This window comes from Protopterus annectens, chromosome 1.part1 (genome assembly GCF_019279795.1).
Source record: "Protopterus annectens isolate FY-2018-M chromosome 1.part1, PAN1.0, whole genome shotgun sequence".
NCBI lineage: Eukaryota > Metazoa > Chordata > Ceratodontiformes > Protopteridae > Protopterus > Protopterus annectens.
In genome coordinates this window covers 1,036,029,001-1,036,049,474 of record NC_056726.1, presented here as the reverse complement: position 1 = coordinate 1,036,049,474, position 20,474 = coordinate 1,036,029,001, and the positions used below count along the sequence as shown (strand labels likewise).

General features: G+C 38.7%; 1 protein-coding gene across 1 annotated transcript in view; it reads left to right on the top strand.

Annotated features, from left to right (window-relative positions):
- Positions 1-20,474, top strand: part of LOC122815307 (deleted in malignant brain tumors 1 protein-like) — a 567,314-nt gene that overhangs the window by 106,485 nt on the left and 440,355 nt on the right. The window contains 1 exon segment of the mRNA XM_044087692.1: positions 17,408-17,416. Within this exon segment, the coding sequence (XP_043943627.1) occupies positions 17,408-17,416 (9 nt within the window).

The window sequence follows — 20,474 nt, the reverse complement described above, 5'->3', positions numbered from 1 at the left end:
TTACTATCTGCTGCAATTCTGTTTTCATAGCTAGCCTTAGAGGATTTGATGAGGAATCTCAACTTTTTGTTGAGGCTGATAAGGGAGTTTTTCCAGTCTTGGGACTTCACCCTATTCCACATCAGTTTCCTCCTTCTGTTGTAGAGTTTGTTTATTGCAGGAGACCACCAGATTGGCTTCTTTGTTTTGGAGGAGAGCATCCTGGTTCTGTTGGATATGGGGAGCTCCATGCATTTGTGTACGTGTTCGTACAGTGCATTGGTGTATGATTCGGCGGTCTTTCAACTGATCTCCATGGGTGTCATGAAGTTAGACACCTATATTTTTTTGAGCCCAAAGTTAGCCTTGGAGAAGTTTTTCATGGTGGTTACCTTTGTGGGGGTGTGGGTGAGAGGGATGTGGATTCCCAAGATGATTAGTTTGTGGTCGGATCTAACCAGGGAGGAGTTGACTATTGGCATAGATAAACAGTCGCCCATGTTAGTAATGACCACATCAAGGATGTTGCTACCTGTAGTGGGGATAAGAATGAGCTGGTCCAGGGCATTGGAATCAATAATTTCCAGGAAACGTTGGGCAAATGTATTGGTATGAGTAGTTTTCCCAGTTAATGGAGGGGTAGTTGAAGTTGCCCAGTATGAGAGTGTTAGGTTGGACCCTGATATTCTCCAGGGTGCTTAGGAATGTGGAGTGTCAGTCTTGGGACATGGTTGGGGACCTATAGCAGGCTACAACCTGGAGCGCTGTCTTACCCAATGTTAGCTGTGCCTGAAGTATCTCAGATGAGTTATGTTGGGCTACTAGACTGGAGGTGTATGCATCCTTTATGAATATGGAAACACCACCATCTTTGGAACTTCGTTCCAAGTTTAGGGGCCGAAAGTGTGGAATGAGTTATAGCCTGGAAGTGCAGGGGTGCTTTCTGCTTCCTTGACCCAGGTGTCTGTTATGGCACAAATGTTGATGTTCTCCATTTTAAGGAGTGCTTCGAGTGAGTGCATTTTGAGATTTAGACTTCTAGTGTTGAGCAGCATGACCCGCAGACTGCATTTGTTTGTAGCTGTTATGGTGGTAATTTGGTCTTTGGAACACGGCCTAAAAAAGGCACTATAGGGGTGGAAAAAGCCTTGGCCAGTATCTGGAAGCCCAGGGGTGACAGATGCAGGCCGTCTCTGGCTAAGCATCAAGGTCTGTCAATCATGTCATCCCAGGCAGACAGATACTGGATCCCCTTAGAATGACACTAGAAACTTAGCCATTTGTTGAAATCAGTCATTTTCTGCTTGTACTGTGGTATCATTCTGGGTGATGGTAGGATGCTGCTCAAGGCTAGAATCATACCCGCCTGGGCTACATAATCCGAGAGGTCCTCCATGTCTCTTTTCATGTAGTCAAGGGAGGTACATCTCAGGTCATTCACACTAACATGTACAATGACAGAATCATATTTGTACCTTTTGTTGAGGGACCTGAGTGCATGCGTTATGTGGCAGATCCCAGCACCTGACAGGCAGCTGACTGTTACTTTCTCCTTATTCAGCCTTGTGAGTGAGACATCAGTGTGCCTCACTATCGAGTCACCTATGACTAGTATGTTGGGTATGCTGTTTTGCTTTAGGGGTTTTGGTTGAGTGGCACGCTGTTTAGGAGAGTTGTGTGTCTTATGATTAGTGTTGTGTTGTGGTGGTTGAGTGCATTTCTGCCTTGGAGGTCTCTGCTGTTTGTTTAGCTTTTATTGAGAGCCTCCGTGAAGGTGGGTGTGTGGTTTGTGTTTTTATGTGAAGGCAGTGCTGGTGTGTGTTCTAGAGGGCTATGTGTTCCATGTGGTGTGGTGCAAGTGTTGACCTTCTCGTCTTGACCAGCTATTCCGGTCTTGGCTAGTGCGTGGCTTCCAATTTGGATATGTAAGTTCATCTCTCACAAGTCTCATTAAACTTACTATTCCACAGAGCATAGCTCTCAACCTTCCATCTCCAAAATGAGGAACACTAGCCCTCATAATGTGGAACAAATTGGCAAAATGTGGAACATGTACTAATAGCTTACTAACAACTTCAGCTAGGAAGGTCATAGGATGGTTAAAATATGCTGGTTTTACTTATAAAGATGATCTTTTAATGAATTAATATGATTTATTTCTATTTACCATGGATTTCACTTAAAAAATTCCCAACACTGAATGTGTTGCAGACCCTTTCAATGTGGAACTTCGTGGAACTTTGAGGAACATGAACTTTTTAAGGCCCTAAATGAGGTACTTTCCTCGTAATGAGGTACACTTGAGAGGCATGCCACAGAGTGAGGTGCACAGATATACATATATATGTATGTATATCTATATCTAGCTATATATTATATATGTTATATATTACAGTAAGTCATTTCAGAGTACAGCTGGCTGAGCTGTTTGAGCACTGTCCTGACTGACTACACTGCTGATCAGAAACTGCAGTCAGTTTTGAATGTGAGTTCTTAGTACAATGGGGACTGGATATGTAACCATGTAATAATCTCCCAGTATGCAAGTTTCATTTGTATAAGGAAAAAAAAAAGATACCGATAGCTGATATGTTAGAAACTCATCCTCTTATTATTTGGTTGATTAATTAATATATTAATATTTACATCTGTCATTATATTGTAATAACTAATGTCAATATTAATCAGGACATTGTTCCATAATTTCTTGTCTGTAAACAATGAAATATATTGTTTGTCATTTCTTTCTACCTTAAACAATGACAGATGAATCATCTGGTTTGGTCTTGGACTGCCAAACCCTTTACAAATATTCTGAAAGTCCTTTTCTGTAGAAGTAGTAACAGCACTGACTTGAGGTATGGTATGCGTTTCTTTTTTTATTTTACTCTGGAATCTGTGTATTATTAACACTGGTGTTTACTTTATCAAACTGATTCCTCTTCAGTGCAATATTTGTACTGGCTTCTGAAAAACAACAAACTAGAAGTTATTACATTTTTATCATTTGTATTTAAAATAATACTGTTATCCTTAACCTGAGACAGTGAAAATGTCTGTTGTGTGTTCTGTCTAGAAATCTGCATGTCATGTACCCTGGCTGTGTTTATGTCAGACTGATCTGCATTTACAATATTTTGACTAAACTCTGGATTTTGCATTACGTGTACTGTAGGATTTACACTGATTTCTGAAGATTGTAAATTAAAATTTGTCACAATTTGTACATTATTTCAATTTGAAACTTCAATGATATCAGAAGCTAAAAATAGGAGATTATTTGAAAGGTTGAGACCTACTAGAATGAGTCCTGAAATACAAAGACTGAATGGTTGAAAGACTCGACTTAAATATATTAAGTCCAAGATGCCATTTTTTTTTTAATATTCTGATATTCCATTTTCTCTGATGTATGTCGATCTTGGAGTTGCTATATATAAGTTTGGGGAGGTCATGGGAGGTGTGGGGGCATGTCCCCCATGCACAAGAAGTTTTAAGGAGAAGAGCAATTCTCAAGACTTGATCTTGTCTGGGTTTTTTTTTTTTTTTCATCTTTCTGGCAATTGATATTTCAAGCGCTGACATTTTAATACGGAGCGTATGAAAAACTAAACTATCCAACAACCATGAAACCAAGAAAAATGCAAGGAACACAGGGGAGTAAAATAAAAGGTTTACTGGTGCATTTGGTACCTCGGCTTACACCTTCAAGAAATAACAATCACAGCCCATGGCTTCCTTTTATATAATGCCTTAATTACATTAAATTAAAAAAATGTGCCCATTGACAGGAATAATTAAAAAGAGTAATTAAAGTGACACTGCATCCCTATTTACAGGTTCACTGGCAAATATTTTATACAAACATATTGCAAAAAAACTTTTCTTAAATGCCATTGACATTAAATAACATTTAAATTTACTTCCTGATTTAACCCCTGGGATGCAAAGTTCCAAAGTTAATGATTAGCTTAGTTTCCAATGCCAGATATTCAGCTTTTTCTGATGCACTCAGAAAGTTGGTGGACAGATTTTGGCCCATTATTTGTAATGATGATAGTTTAAATGGACTGTTTCCCAAAAGGGACACCTTCTCATATAGCAGGTTTTTGAATTTGAAGGAAATTCTTAACATAGAAAAAGCAAGTATGGTTAGTATGAGGAGAGGCAGTTTCCCATGTGGTAGATGTAAGATATGTAGAAAGATTAGGAACTTAGATGAGTTTACTATTAATGAAAGCGTTTAAAGGGCCCAAGATGAATTTAGGCGTGATTCTTGTGGTTTGGCCTATATTATCAGTTGTGATTGTGTACCTATCAAATGGTACATAGGACAGACCAAAAGAACAGTAAAAAGATGCATCATGGAACATCTGGGGGATATCAGAAATTGGAGGCTAGAGAGTCCAGTAGCCTATCATTTTTATAATCTTCATGATAACTCAGGTACTAGTTTTTTCTTTAGTGTGTTGGCTAAACCACACCTTTGTCAAGGAGAAGAATTTGTGAGCAAATTATTGGGATTAATCATTCCTGTTAATGGGCACATTTTTAATTGTATGTAATTAAGGCATTGTATAAAAGGAAGCCATGTGCTGAGATTGTTATTCCTTGAAGGTGTAAGCCGAGGTAGCGGATGCACGAGTAAACCTTTTATTGTATTCCACTGTGTTCTTTGTTTTTTTTCTTGATTTTAATATGGAGCCCTGAAAATAGTGTCATTTTTGTAAACACAGAGTCATACTGCAGATCATGAGGAAGTTTTGGTATCATTTTTGTAAACACTGAGTCATACTGCAGATCATGAGGAAGTTTTGGTATCATTTTTGTAAACACTGAGTCATACTGCAGATCATGAGGAAGTTTTGGTATCATTTTGGTAAACACTGAGTCATACTGCAGATCATGAGGAAGTTTTGGTATAATTTTGTAAACACTGACTCATACTGCAGATCATGAGGAAGTTTTGGTATCATTATGTAAACACTGAGTCATACTGCAGATCATGAGGAAGTTTTGATATCATTTTTGTAAACACTGAGTCCTACTACAGATCATGAGGAAGTTTTGGTATCATTTTTGTAAACACTGAGTGATACTGCAGATCATGAGGATGTTTTGGTATCATTTTTGTAAACACTGAGTCATACTGCAGATCATGAGGGTATTTTGGTATCATTTTTGTAAACACTGAGTCATACTGCAGATCATGAGGAAGTTTTGGTATCATTTTTGTAAACACTGAGTCATACTGCGGATCATGAGGAAGTTTTGGTATCATTTTTGTAAACACTGAGTCATACTGCAGATCATGAGGAAGTTTTGTCACCTTACTCATTAGTTTGCTTCTGTGTTTTAACCCTTTTGCACCTAGAAAGATTTAACATTTCTGAACTGGTTTTACATTTAAATGAACATTTCTAGAATACAGTTTTTTAGACTGCTTTACCCCAGCTTTTAAATTGAAGCCATACATTTACTGGTGCTTTTTTTTAAAGTCTTTAAAATGTTTTTACATTTAATGTCTGTTATAGCTATACAATGTACATTTACAGATGCTTTTAATATAGAAGTTTTTAAACTTTTCTGAGATTTACTGTCTGATTTAGCTAGATAGTGCATTAGAATAAAATGAATGCTCGTATAAGGAAAGTTGAAGGGGAGTTGAGCTAGTGACTGGGTGTCTCTTTGCTTCTTCAAACTCCCTCTTTTAATGATTTCCACGGCTTATTGATGTCACACTGGAAACCTGAAGATCTGCGATCTTCTTTGGAGATTGTGAAGTTTTCTGATACATTACTGTAAACTGGATAAGCCCTTTACTCTGATACTTTAAATTGCTTTCTTATTTCTTGGAGATTCTGAAACTTTGCAATACTTTACTATACATTTTTCTGATGTAATGTCCTTAAGGACACTGTTGCTCTTTAAAGTACATGTAGCATGTCAACTGATGAACAGCTGTAGATTTGCAGGGTTGCTATGGGGTTCTGGGACTCAAGTCTCCCACATTTGCATTGGTTAACATTGGAATAAATGTCTTTATATTTTAATTTCCCATACATGTGCTGAACAAGAGACAAATATCTCAGTTTCTCCTTTGTGTGCCAAATCATAAAAGTCTGCATGCTCTGTAGGACATACACCTTTGATGATGAATAAAATTAATAATAAAGATAATCTATGTAGAGATGTAAGCTCATATGTTTTATGACTGTATGAAGTTGAAAGATACTGGAAGTCAATTAATGAATTTTGCAGGCTCTTTTACAGATAATTTCATTATTTCTAAGTCTCTCAATGAATTTAAAAATGTTATGAATATAATGTGTCATATGAAATAAGCACAACAAGAAGAAGAACAACTAAAAAAACATCATTTATTGTATGGGATAATTTACAAAAAAAAAAAAAAAAATTAATTTCAATAACACACAGTTTTTTTTTTTAATAATATTGATCAGATTGTAGGATGTGTTTGTAAATACTTTAGTTGTTTTGTTGAAATATATAATAATACCTATTTTTAATTATTTGTATAAAATTGTTATGATATTTCTCTTATATGTTAAAACAATAAACTTGTTTTGAAAAAAAAAAGATAATTGTGGTTTATTATGTAGTAGAAGCATACAGTCGAGGTAGATGATGTAATTCAGCAAGATCTGAATAAGTCTTATTGTCTCAAATTAGTGTTGATAAATCGAAGCAGACTGAAATATATGGTCTGTAGTAAATTGTAAACTGTAGAACCTATTGTAAACTGTAGAACCTATTGTGTAACTTTGAATGTATTTTGGAGCTTTTCTCCCCAGGACTCCATTGAAAACGGGTTCATTTGGCCCAATGGACTATCCTGGTAAACCAACTGCAATAAATAAATAAATCTGAACCCAGAAATGTTTAACACAAACTGTACTGCTTTCTGTAGTTTATGGACTGCTGTACATTTGACCTGATTTCAACACTCAGTTTTCAGAGTATCAGTACCAAACTTCTGTACTCAATTTCCTGAGTATCCGTAATGAACTGAACTGAACTGAAATGACTTCTGTCTAGAAAGTATCTCTCATAATAACTAAAACTCTGTAAATTTCGTACAAGTTCTACATGCCTCTTTAACTGTGGATCCCAAGCCTTGTACCATCTAAACAAGATTTGTTTGTCCCAAATGTTCTACACATTCTGGTAGCCATGTCATCTTTATCAATACTTTTGCCTAAAGGTTATTACTCTGGTTAGTTTAAAGGTTATTACTCTGGTTAGTTCTCCTTCACCGAAGCATTTCTTTCTATTGAAACTACACTCACTAAAACTGCATGTAAAACATGAAATATGAAATGAAGGTATAGGTCTGTTATCACATGGCTGCATTTCTAAACCTATGTTTATGTCAGGCTTATTTTAATATTATTTATATTTATTTTACATTTGTTAACCGGGATGGTCCGACTGGATACATGTCCTTTTTCAGCGGAGGCCCGGGGAGAAAAGCTCCAACAGAGTTACATTGATAATTAGGTACAGTAAATGAGCTGAAAGAACTTAACAAAAACATAGGCTATTTACATACAAGTACAAGACTGCCATTACTATTTCTGAGATTACTACAAATGTAACATTAATAACATATTAGCAAGGATGGTAGGCAGTATAATGACATAGAGTTAGACAGGATACATATTTCTTTATCACAGTATACAAAGTACTTATCATCTTAGCTAGTTGTTTATGTTTTAGTTAATGGCACAGAGCTAGTCTGGGTTTGAGCAAGGACATAGCCAGTGTGACTTGAAGTGGAGTTTTAGACTATTTTTGAATTGACTTAGAGAAGTTGCAAGCGTGATGTTATTTGGGAGAGAGTTCCATATTTTACCAGTGGTGTTGGCAAATAGCATCACCACCTAGGTTGAGAGATTTAGTTGTTTGGACAAGGAGTCTGTTTGCTGAGCGAAGGCAGCTTAGATTGGAGTAGGGAGTCATTAAGTTTTTTAGTGCAGGGGTATTCTCAGGTTGTTTAAGGATTTTGAAGGCCTCTATGAGTTGGGACTGGTGAAGAAGGTGTGGGAATTCTATCCATCCAAGCTTTTTCAGGTTAGTACAGTGGTGTGTTCTGTAGGGTAGGCCTGTAACGAACCTGGCAATGTGATTATAGCAGGATGAGAGCTTGGCCAGATCAGATTTGTTAAGATGAGTGAGGACAGGAGAGGCATATAGTAGGGTAGAGAGAAGGTGTGAATGGGCTGTGGCTGCCCTGGCATTCAGGGTAAGGAAGGCTTTAATTCTATATAGGGTCCCAAGTTTCTTGTTGACTGACTTAATGGCTTAGTTGATATGTATATCAAATCTGAGTTTATTGTCAATGTTTACTCCTAATAGCTTTGTATAGGTGTCTGGGGAGATGATGGTCCCATTATTGGATTTTATAGTGAAGTTTTCAGTCGGAGATCTATTGGTTGGGTAGAAGAGAAGTAACTTGGTTTTGTTTGGATTTAAGATCAGGAGATGGTTGGCAAGCCAGTTTTTGACTTTGGTGAAGCTATGTTGGGTGGTAGTTAGTAGATTTGCAAGAGAGGCATTGGAACATATTATAGTCGAGTCATCTGCATATTGAATGCAGGTGGCTTCAGGGATGACTGTTTGGATGTCGTTTATGAAGACTGAAAAGAGGAGAGGTCCTAATATGGAACCTTGAGGAACTCCTATGCTATTTGGTAGTAGGCAGGAGAGCTTGTTTTGCCACATTACTGCTTGTTGTCTCCCAGTGAGGTAAGCTTGAAACCAGTCAAGGGCTGGAGTATCTAGATACAGGGTTTTTAAAGTATATAGAAGTAACTGATGGTTTACCATATCGAAGGCTTTTAATATATTTTAATATATACATATCTGTGTCTATGTATATGTATTATATATGTGTGTGTGTGTGTATATGTATGTATATATATATATATATATATATATATATATATATATATATATATATATATATATATATATATATATATATATAAATACATATGGGTCTATTTCAGAATGTCAAAACCCCATATAAGCAAATCCCATTTTGAGATAACAAAATCAAATCATCATTTACGCAAAACCTTAAACCAGCGAAAACATTCACAGAGAAACTAACCACTTGGCCACCAGGACAACATGCACAACAAAGTGTAACCACTTGGCCACCAGGACAACATGCACAACAAAGTGATTAAAGTCATCCAAAGTCACCCCTGCACCCCCCACACCTCCTAAACTATAAATACCAACTCCAAGATCACTAACAAACTTGTAAAAAATAACTGCAAAAAATGCTGAAAAATGACCACAGGTGGGAAGACAAATCCAAGGAACAAAATATAAACCACAGAGACAAGTTTTAATTCATAAAAACAAGTAGTATAAGCGCTTTCATCTTGCTTCTATGAGCAAGACTTCATCAGACAAACAGAACTAATGCAAAATGCAGCTGTTTAAAGTGCCACATGCTGAACATCAATTAGCTTCTAAAAGCAAAAGTTACAACTATTTAAAAACATTTCAATATAAGTACAAATGCTAAATGAAGAAGTGTGAATAAATAAGCAAGCATAAATAAAACTGACCAAGAATGAACATACACATTGAGGATGACCTGACTTTAAAAATATTATAAAAAACTTTGTTTAAAAACTGTGCTAAATAATTACTTGTTATGCAAAATGAGCAATTCATTTAAAAGAACTACCCACTGGTATAATCATGTATCCACTATTACTCAGACTGTCAGTTAACTAATATAATACAAAAAATACAAAAAGTGTAAAAAATACAAAAGTAATTTTACTAAGGTCCAGTGATGTTAACAAGCAACTAATGTGCAGAAGAAATAATCAATTACCTCTGCAGACTCTTCAGTTTTAAAACACAAGACAAGGAACATAAATCATTTAGCCCTGGAGCATTATCTCCAATTTTAATTTCCTGATGCTGTAAATATGTTCATAGACCCCATCCTTGAATCTACGATCAGTCTTACCGATGTAGAAACAAGAGCAGAGGTTGCTAAATAGACCACACCCTTGGTGGCACAATTAAATCTTTTATTAATGTAATATTTTCTCCCTCTGATGGAGAAGGTATTACCCACCTCCATAAATCTACACTGAGAGCAGCTCTCACAACATTTATACATGCCTGGAGCTCTCGCAACTGGCATCTTACCCCCTCCAACAAACTTTTAAGGTTCTGCCCTCTTCTATAGACAATTCTAGGTCTGGATCCAAGAATAGAAGTCAGATCTGTATCTGAACTAAGTAGAGTCCAGTTTTTATGTAAAATTTGTCACACTAACTTAGCATCGATACTGAATGATGTAATAAAAGTCACCCTGGGTGAGTTTGCTTTACATGACTGGCCCTGCTCGACTAAAGGTGTCAAAGTGTTGGGGGCTACATGCCTACTTGAAAGTATTGGACTAAATACCCCATTGTTTCTCTTGTGTTGAACCTCAAATATCCTCTCTTCTAAAAGTTGGCTAGGGTACCCCTGTTTCAGAAACATTCCCCTCAAGGTTTGACATTCCCAAAAAATTCATCATCATCAGAAACCATGCAGGCCACTCTCACCAACTGGCCCTTAACAACAGATTTCTTTTGTTGATATGGGTGACTACTGGTGTAATGAAGAAAGAAATTAGAATAAGTGGATTTTCTGTGAATCTTAGCTTTGAACATTTGGGTGCCTCTATCCTTATATAAATCCACATCCAGAAATGCTATGTTCTCTGTACTTGATCTATATGCGAAGGACAAAAAATTCGTAGAGGCATTCAAGTAATCAATAAACTTGGCAATGTCTTTGATAGTGCCATCAAACATGATGAACACATTGTCCAAATATCTAGTATAGTAGTAGATATTGGTGCTAAACTCATTGTTGTTAAAGACGAAGTGTTGTTCTTAATGGGCTATCACGAGGTTGGTGAAGCTAGCCCCACATGGAGAGCCCATTGCAACAACTGTCTTTTGTAAGTAATATCTCCCTTCAAACAAAAAATAATGGTTTGTCAAAATTAAATCCAAAAATTCTTGTAGTAGCTCAGTTTCTCTTACTGAACTGCCCTTATCCATCATGAAATTGAAAACCCATTCAATCTCTGTATCCACAGGTATGACAGTATACAGGTCCTTAATGTCAATGGTCAGGAAAACAATGTGCTCTCTGTATTCGAGGTCATTGACTTTACATAAAAAGGACCAAGAGTCTTTGCAAATATGGTCCACATGTTCAACCAATTTCTTCAAAACTATGTCAATGTACTTAGCAATGGGATAAGTATTGGAATTTCTTCTGTTCACAATAGGCCGGAGGGGTGGATCCTCTAAGCTTTTGTTCATAGGTTCATAGGTAGATACTAGGCTATCTGCCCTAGGGCATTTATAAGCCTAGCCAGAGTGTATTTGGCTTCCGCCTCCCTATTAGATTAGCCAAGGTACCCTTTTAAGATTAGTTTACTGTGCCTCTGTCTAGCAGGGACACAGAAGAGATCTCAGGGGTGAATTTGCGATTTCCCATCTACACGTCCAGATTTCGCTTGAAGAGGGTCAGCGAGGGGCTGTGTCTAACATGAATTGGGATTCTATTCCAGAGTGAGGGGAGCCTCTGGGAAATGAATCTGTCCCTCCAGCATGTCCTATTTATTTTTGTGCTGAGGTTTAGGTCCCTGGAGCGTGTAGCTCTAAGGGACTTGGATTTTCTGAGGTGGAGCATGTCCATTAATTCTGGGTTTGACATGGCTTTGCACGTCAGGCATAGGTCGCCTCTGAGTAGGCGGTAAGCAACTGAGTAGAGCTGGAGTTTCTTTAGTTGAGCTGCATAGGACATCTGTTTGTAGCCCATGATCCTCTTGGTGAGGTACTTTTGGGGTCTCTCCAGTTGCTGCAGGTGTCGGGTAAGGTACATCCCAAAAGGGGCATTGTATTCAATTATGGGCCTGATGAGTGATGAGTAGAGGGGCACAATGACCTCTCTTGATCTAGATGCAAACCCTTTCGTGATAAGGTGGGCTATATAGAAGGTCTTTCTAACCACTTTGGCAACGTGATTATCAAAGGAGAGATTACTATCTACGTTGGTCCCCAAATCTCTAATTACTTCTTCCATACTTAATGGATTACCACCTATGTGGTAATTTGTGGGCACCTTGTTTTTCCCAAAGGGATGACTATGCACTTTTAGCATTTAGCTTGAGGCCGTGGCTCTGGCAACAAGCATCCGTCTCTGTGAGACCCTTTTGGAGGATGCTTGTGTCAGCTGGAGATTTGATTATGGCCCCCATTTTGCAGTCATCTGCAAACTTTGTCAGCCATAATCCGCCCGTGTTAACCTGAACCTCAGAGAAGTATATACCGAACAAGAGAGGTCCAAGAACTGAGCCCTGTGGGATGCCACTTGTAACTGGTTTGGATTCGGACATGGCACCTGCGATTCTGACCATGTGGGTTCTATCTCTGAGCCAGTTTGCAACCCATCTTGTGATATAGGGGTTGATATTTAAGCTGGTAAGCTTATTTATGATGCCCGAGTGGGGTATTGTGTCGAAGGCTTTTGCAAGGTCCAGGTAGGCTGTGTGGACTACTTTGCCCTCATCTATGGCTTTGGTAACTGTTTCAAAGAAATCAACTAGGTTTAAGAGGCAAGATCTGCCCTTAACAAAGCTGAATTGGGTAGGGTCCAGTGTCTGGAGGCTCCCAATTTCTTTGTTTATGAGTTTCATGATAATACGCTCAATAGCTTTACAGACCAGACTAGTCAGGCTTATGGGGCGATAGTTTCCGGGGTCCGTTGTGGCACCACCTTTGTGGAGTTGGACCACTGTAGCTGTACACCATTCTTTGGGTACATATCCTGTAGTAAGGCTAAGTTTGAACAGTGACTTAATGTGAGGGTTCAGTTCTTCTTGGAGTTCATGTAAGACACAGCCTGGGACACCGTCCGGTCCCATAGATGCTATGTTTTTTGCTTTGGAGAGGGCAGCTTTCACCTGTGCATCTGTGATGTCAGGGAGGTTACATTCAGTTGGGATAGGCATTTGCTCCTTTGGGGGGGAAGGGGGGGAGAAGTTTGCGCTGAATCTGTCTGCCAGGATGTTGGCTATGTCTGTAGGTTCGGTATATTTTGTACAGTCATACAACAATTCAGAGCATATCTGGGAGTTTCCGCCCATGTTCCTGACATAACTAAAGAAGGCCCTGTGATTATCTTTAGTGTCTAGGGCAATTTTTCTTTCAAAACTGGCCTTTGATGATTTTATGAGGGATCGAAGTTTCTTGCTAATACTGATCAGAGATGCCTTCCCTTTTGTGGATTTTGCTCGGTCATGTAGTAGCTTCCTCCTTCTGTTGTATAGTTCATTTATGGCCGGGGTCCACCAGACCGGTCTCCTGTTTTTGGAGGAGTGAGTCTTGGTTTTATTTGGGATAGCACAATCCATGCATTTCTGCAGGTGCTCATAGAATGCATTTGTAAAGGATTCTGCGGATTGGGCTGTATTATCCTCTGGCCCAGGGGCTTTGAAGGATTCCACCTCAGTCTTGAGAAGTGCAAAGTTGGCTTTTGAGAAATTCTTTACAGTGATTTCCTTGGCTGGTGGTGGGGTCGGTATATGGTTGTCCAGGAAATTTGTTTATGGTCTGATCTTACCAATGAGGGGTTTACCTCTGGTGTGGAACATAGAGTCCCCATGTTGGTGATGATCAGGTCCAATATGTTGTTCCCTCTTGTGGGAGTGGTGACCAGTTGTTCCATTGCGTTAGAGTTTATAAATTGAAGGAACCGTTGGGCGAGGGTGTTTGGGCTTGAGTAGTTTTCCCAGTCAATGTTTGGGTAGTTGAAGTCACCCAATAACATAGTGTTTGGAGAGACCTTCATATTCTCCAGTGTTCTCAGGAATGCCAAGTAGGGTTCCTGTAATAGGGAGGGTGTTCTGTAGCAGGCTACAAACTGAAAGGCAGTTTTGCCCACTGTTAGTTGCACATGGACGGTTTCCGATGCTTCGTGCAGTGCCACTAACTTGGAGGTGTAGGTATCTTTGATGAATATAGATACTCCCCCTCCTTTTGTGCTTCGGTCCGAGTTTTGGGGCCAAACGCATGGTATGAGTTATAACCTGGTAGTGCTGGGGTGCTCTCAGGAGCCTTGAACCAGGTTTCTGTTACTGCACAGACATCGACTTTTTCCATACTGAGGAGAGCCTCGAGTGTGGGCATCTTGAGGTTTAGACTTCTGGCATTGAGTAGCATTACCTTTATTTTTTTTATCCTTGGGTTGTCTATGGAGGTGGGTTTGTCCTTTGAGCCTTGCCTAAAAAAGGCACTATGGGGGTGGCAAGAGCCTTGGCCAGTATACGAAAGGCCTAAGGTTGACAGGTGCAAGCTGTCCCTTGTGAAGCGACGTGGCTTGTCGAGCATGTCATCCCAGGCTGACAGACATTGGATCCCCTTTGAATGACACCAATACTTTAGCCAATTGTTGAAACTGATAATTTTGTCTTTATACTGTGGCATCATTCTTGGTGAGGGCAAGATGCTACTCAAGGTCAGGGTCATACCAGTCTGGGCTACATGGTCAGAGAGCTCCTCTATGTCTCTTTTCATGTAGTCCAGGGAGGTACATCTCAGGTCATTCACACCAGCATGGACAATGATGGAGTCATACTTGTACTTGCTTTGGAGTGACCTGAGTGCTTGCGTTATGTGGCGGATCCTGGCACCCGACAGGCAGCTTACTGTGACCTTCTCCTTGTTCAGTCTGGTGAGTGAGACGTCACTGTGCTGGACAATAGAGTCCCCTATAACAAGTGTATTTGGTGTGTTGTTTGGCCTTAAGGGCTTTGACTGTGAGGCACACTGATTTTGTGAGATATGTGATTTGTGGGTATTGCTGAGGGGTGGCTGTTGCTTGGATATCTGCTTAGGAGGTCTTTGCTGTTTAGGCAGATTTTTATTTAGAGCCTCAGAGTATGTTTTTGTGTGTTTATGTGTTGGGTATGCAGATGCAATAGGTCTGTGTGAGACTGGATGTGTGGTGTGGGTGGTTACCTTTTCCTCCTGACTGACTGTGCCAGTCTTGGGTTGAGAGAGCTCTGCCTCCAGTTTGGCTGTGCAACTGCATCTCTCACATGTATTAGAGTTTGTTGGAAGGAGGAGAGGGTTGTCTGTGTACATAAGGCAATTGTAACATTGCCTCAAAATTCCCAGATTCACCAGCTGGACTGGAGAGTAACCTTGAAAATGACCCTTGGACATACCAGATTAGTATAGGGAACTGTTTTTTTACTGATGTGAACCTTCGGAATTACAAAAATTATAGGCATCAGTGGGGCCAAGCATGAGAAATAATTATACAGGACCAATGAAATCCTAGACTCTATGAACAAATCATTCAAACAAACCTTCACTTTCTGTTGTGATTTGTTCATTTCATTCAATGAGGCTGATGTATAATTATCAGTATTCCACAATCTCAGCATATGATCTCTATAATTAAATTCATCAAAAGACACAAGCCCACCTCCTTTATCTGGTTTAACTATTTTAACATTCTGAAAAATGTAAGGAATTCAACCTATCCTAGTTTAACTCATTAAAATTCAAAGTATTACTGGAAGAAACAGACCTACTACTATCACGTAAATCCAGTTCACATACACGTTCAAAAGTCAACAAGGCAGGAGGCAAAGGTGGGTTAAATACACTGGGTATTCTGCATTCTCCATCCACTGTGGGTTGGTTCTTAAACATACTCCCCAAATATACTTTCCAAATATTCAGTCTCTGTGTGAACTATTGTGGTAAATAAAACTGAATGCCTACAATGCCCAGGGTTAAATGATTTATGTTTCTTGTCTTGTGTTTTAAAACTGAAGAGTCTGCAGAGGTAATTGATTATTTCTTCTGTATATTAGTTGTTTGTTTACATCACTGGAACTTAGCAGAATTACTTTTGTATTTTTTATACTCTCTGTATTATTTGTATTATATTAGTTAATTGACAGGCTGGGTAATAGTGGATACATGATTTTGCCAGTGGGTAGTTCTTTTAAATTAATTGCTCATTTTGCACATCAAGTAATTATTTAGCACAGTTTTTAAACAAAGTTTTTTATAATATTTTTAAAGTCAGGTCATCCTCAGCGTGCATGTTTATTCTTGGCCAGTTTTATTTATGCTTGCTTATTTATTCACACTTATTCATTTAGCATTTGTACTTATATTGAAATGTTTTTAAATAGTTGTAACTTTTGCTTTTAGAAGCTAATTGATGTTCAGCATGTGACACTTTAAACTGCTGCATTTTGCATTAGTTCTGTTGGTCTGATGAAGTCTTGCAACTCCGAGATCACACTGTAGTGGGGAAAAGGAAAAATACCTCCAGGATGGCTAAGTGGTTAGTTTCCCAGTGAATGTTTTCTCTGGTTTAAGGTTTTGCGTAAGTGAGGATTTGATATTGTTATCTCTATGAAATGGGATTCGCTGATACGGGGTTTCAGTATTCTTAGGTAGACCCAGATATATATATATATATATATATATATATATATATATATATATATATATATATATACATACACAAGACAACACATGGAAAGAAAAGTGTCACAGCTGACTTCTATTTGGAATTGAAGCAATACATGAAATATAAAAATAACATTATTAAAAATGGATGCTGCTTCTTTTTAGCTAATTATCAGCAGCCCTCTTGCAAGGATATATATATATATATATATATATATATATATATATATATATATATATATATATAAACCAGTTACCAGTATGCCAACTACCAAATATGATACAGACAGGATGGTGTGCTTGTGTCATGTCTGTGCAGTCATGAAAGTGATTTAATTGGGTGATATTGGGGGTTGGGAATCATTTGCATTTTGAGTGTTTCAGTAATGAAGTTCATCAGTTATTTTTATAACAGTTCACTGTGAGACATCTGAGAGAAGGTGGAAGAATAACTCAGATTTTAAATTCAACTCACGTGGAGAGATCACTGTTAATGATTTTCTTCAGGATTCAATAAACTCCATGCAGGAATAGTGCTATTTCTGCATGGAGTGAACCATGTCCATTTCTGCATAGCTTTAACAGCAGCACACCTTACATATTCATGAAGGTGTGCTACTGCTAAGGCTAAGTGGACATGAACACTACTGAGTGCAGGGGGCATGTTTAAGAAGTGCCCACACATCTAACATGTCCCCTGCACTCTCGAAGTGCTGTACGGCACTTTTTAAATGTGCTTCAGTATCTGCGGTCACTGAAAGCAAATAAAATAGTAAAACAGCGTCCACTGACGGTGAAACAGACATGACAACATGAAATAAATGCAGGGGGTGCTTGACAGGTACTGTCATACACCGTCTACATTGTGAAAGTGCCGAACGGTCAGACCTCTCAACTGTACAGGTTTTCGCAGAATGTCCAGATGTCTGCCTCCGATTTTTTCTGTGTTCCCCCAAATATCTGTCCCCACCTGGCAAACAGCAGAGGACTGGAGCCATTAAATAATGATAAATATTTGAGTTGAAGACTTCACATCCTCCAATAAAGTCATGCTAATGCAAACCCTATTATTCTGTCAACTTCTAAGTTTGTAAGAGCAATATTTAAAATCCTTCCCCATTTGTCCTCTCACAATTGCCCTTACTGTGACTTACAAGGAGTATTGATACATGTCATTAAAGTGATGCTATTAAATTCCTTTTTTTCATACTAAGGTATGTTTAAGTGTAGCTGAGTGGGTTTGCGCATTATGGCCCTCTGCTCAGCATTGCTTAAACATCCCATAGGAGCTAAATAAAAATATACAGGTCAAATCCTAATGATGAGATAGCATAGTCGTTAGAGTCCCAGCTTTGCATGTAGGCATTCATGGTTCAAGTACCAAGACAGGCACTTTATTTTTACATGGGAAAGCATTGTTAAAATTATAATTTTTTATTTTAAATTATGCAGTAATTGGTATTTGTTAACCAGGGTAGTGCAGGTGGTTCAAAATGGAAGTGTGAGGACATATAACATGTGAAATCACTCATGTATACACAACTGTCCCATGCAGTATAGTCACACCTCAAGGTAATGTAATAAAAGCATATAGTGGGACATCATGTAAAGTAAACCAATGCACTTATTAATATGTCAGTAATGGTGAAATAATTTGCAAATCTGAAATCTTTTTAAAAGGAAAACTGAGCAATGCTTAGCAGTGCTGAGATCAGCTTAGCCGGTATAAGCATTGCTTAGACTTACATTCTAAGCAGCAGTCAGCTCAGTTAACCAGATTTGTACACAGCAAAACACCGCTCAACACCTACCCTTTTAAGCAGTGCTCAACACAGCTTAGTGGATTTGCACACCTCTAAGCTGTGCTCAACATTTTCAAAATGGTCCAATGAAGGAAAAGGGTGGGAATATGGCCTTATTTAAACCACACAAGCAGAAATGCAGCCATAACTCATTGTAGTTGATTTGTGCAGGTATTATGTCGGGCATTGATGAGGGAGCAGGCTTTTGGGAACAGCACTGGGGCATTCAGGAGTCCAGGGTCATGGTTGGACCCCTTGTAGAAAAGCATGAAGAGAGACTGCTGCATGGCCAGTACCAGGGCTCACAATGCAAAGCTGAGGCCTGGGACTGTCTCGCATGTGATCTCACCAGTGCTACTGGCATCCCCTGAACTGGTGAGCAGGTACGGCATCACTATGCCGACCTAAAGCAGAGAAAGGGAGTGATCTTGGCCCAGTGGATCCAAGATGCACAGGCATGGAATGCTCCAGTAGTGTTCAAGTATCACTACCAAGTAGTTTGTAGCAAATACTAGCCTGAGTATGTGATAGACAGGTATGCATATTTGTTTTTCTCGCCACAGCTGCAGCAGAGAGGGCAAGCAACATTGAAGCCTATGCTGACAGACTGCTGAAGTTGCACCGACAGGCTGTTGAGTTCAAATCTATTTTTCAGTATATAGTCAAATAACTAAGAAGGAGTACATCGTTTACTGCCAGTAGGTATACTGTTACTGTGTTAACTGACTAAATAAAGTTTTTCTGATGAATATTGATCTACAGGATATGTAGTATTAAAATACCATGTCATGTCACTGTAATAAAGATCTATACCACAAACTGTTGTGTTTAGTCTAGTATATTGTAGAAATAGAATGTATACAGATTCTTGACAGCAAATATGGCTTTGACAGCATGTAATAACCAAGGTTGTTCTGTGAACCAGCTGTTAAGAAAAAACTGTTGATTGTGGAGCTGTAAAACAAGATATAAATGAAATATGAAATATATACTGCACTAAGCTCTGAACCCTGAATAGTAATGTGTAATGTATTACAGTGTGTCCCATGCAGCACTGCCTTCTGTTAATCATTGCTTTCCAGATTGCAGTATTTCAAAGGATTAATGCAGAGTACACTATCTGTCATGCATGCATCACAGGATTACAAGGTCAGACTGTCTAACCAAGAGACTATTAGGGAGAAATCAATCAAACAGGAAACAGCAGTTCCCCAGTAGCTCAGTGTGATGAAAACTAGCTTAGTTGTTAATTTTGCCACCCAGACATGGTTCAAATCCACAAAGTGGTACTAAGATGTGTGCATATTTACACACAGAGAATCAGGAATAAACATAGAAATAGTCAGGTAGTGTTAACAGATATTTTCTCCACAGGTTTTACAGGTAAACAAATGTTGGTAGTAGCTGTATGAAGGGTATACTAATACACTGTGTGCAACTGTTCGACTGTCCAACCACATGCTTGCAAATGACAGCAGGATAGGTACATACAACATGCACTCTTCCTGATACATGTCTCTCAAGTGTCATGCTGAAACATCTAGTAGTCACCACTGCCAATAACCCTGGACACAGATAGGAAACCAGTTGAAGTATGCCTGTAGCACACTCATATAATATCAGTTCAGGGTACCCCTTCTGTGCCAGATATGTAACCCTGACATGTACAAGTCCCCTCTTGTTATGTACCCAGCAATGTCACAGTCCACATACCGTTCCAGGCTGACAGTTTAATAGGTATGTTTGTGCTACAGAAGCTATGGGCAATAGGTAGATGTAGAGTGAGGGCAGACGCATAGAGTATTGGGCAGTACTACTGTGGAAAATAGAAGTCTAAACAGTTGTTAATTGACTTTTTGTCTCCCCCCCCCACCCCTTATCTGTATCAATAATTATCATTTATATACTATCGGTATGTTGTTTTCAAAACCTAATGTTGAGGCTTGTGTTCTATTATTGTTCATATATTTGATTGGTTGCATGTTAACATACCATGTTCAAATATTATTGTTGGTGGCCTGTTGCCATCAATGTTACTGGCATGCTGTTACAATGACATACTGTTGTTCCATTTATGCATGTGTTCTGTTTGCTATGCAACTGTTTCAAATCTGTTTTATGGGGTTAATTGGAACAC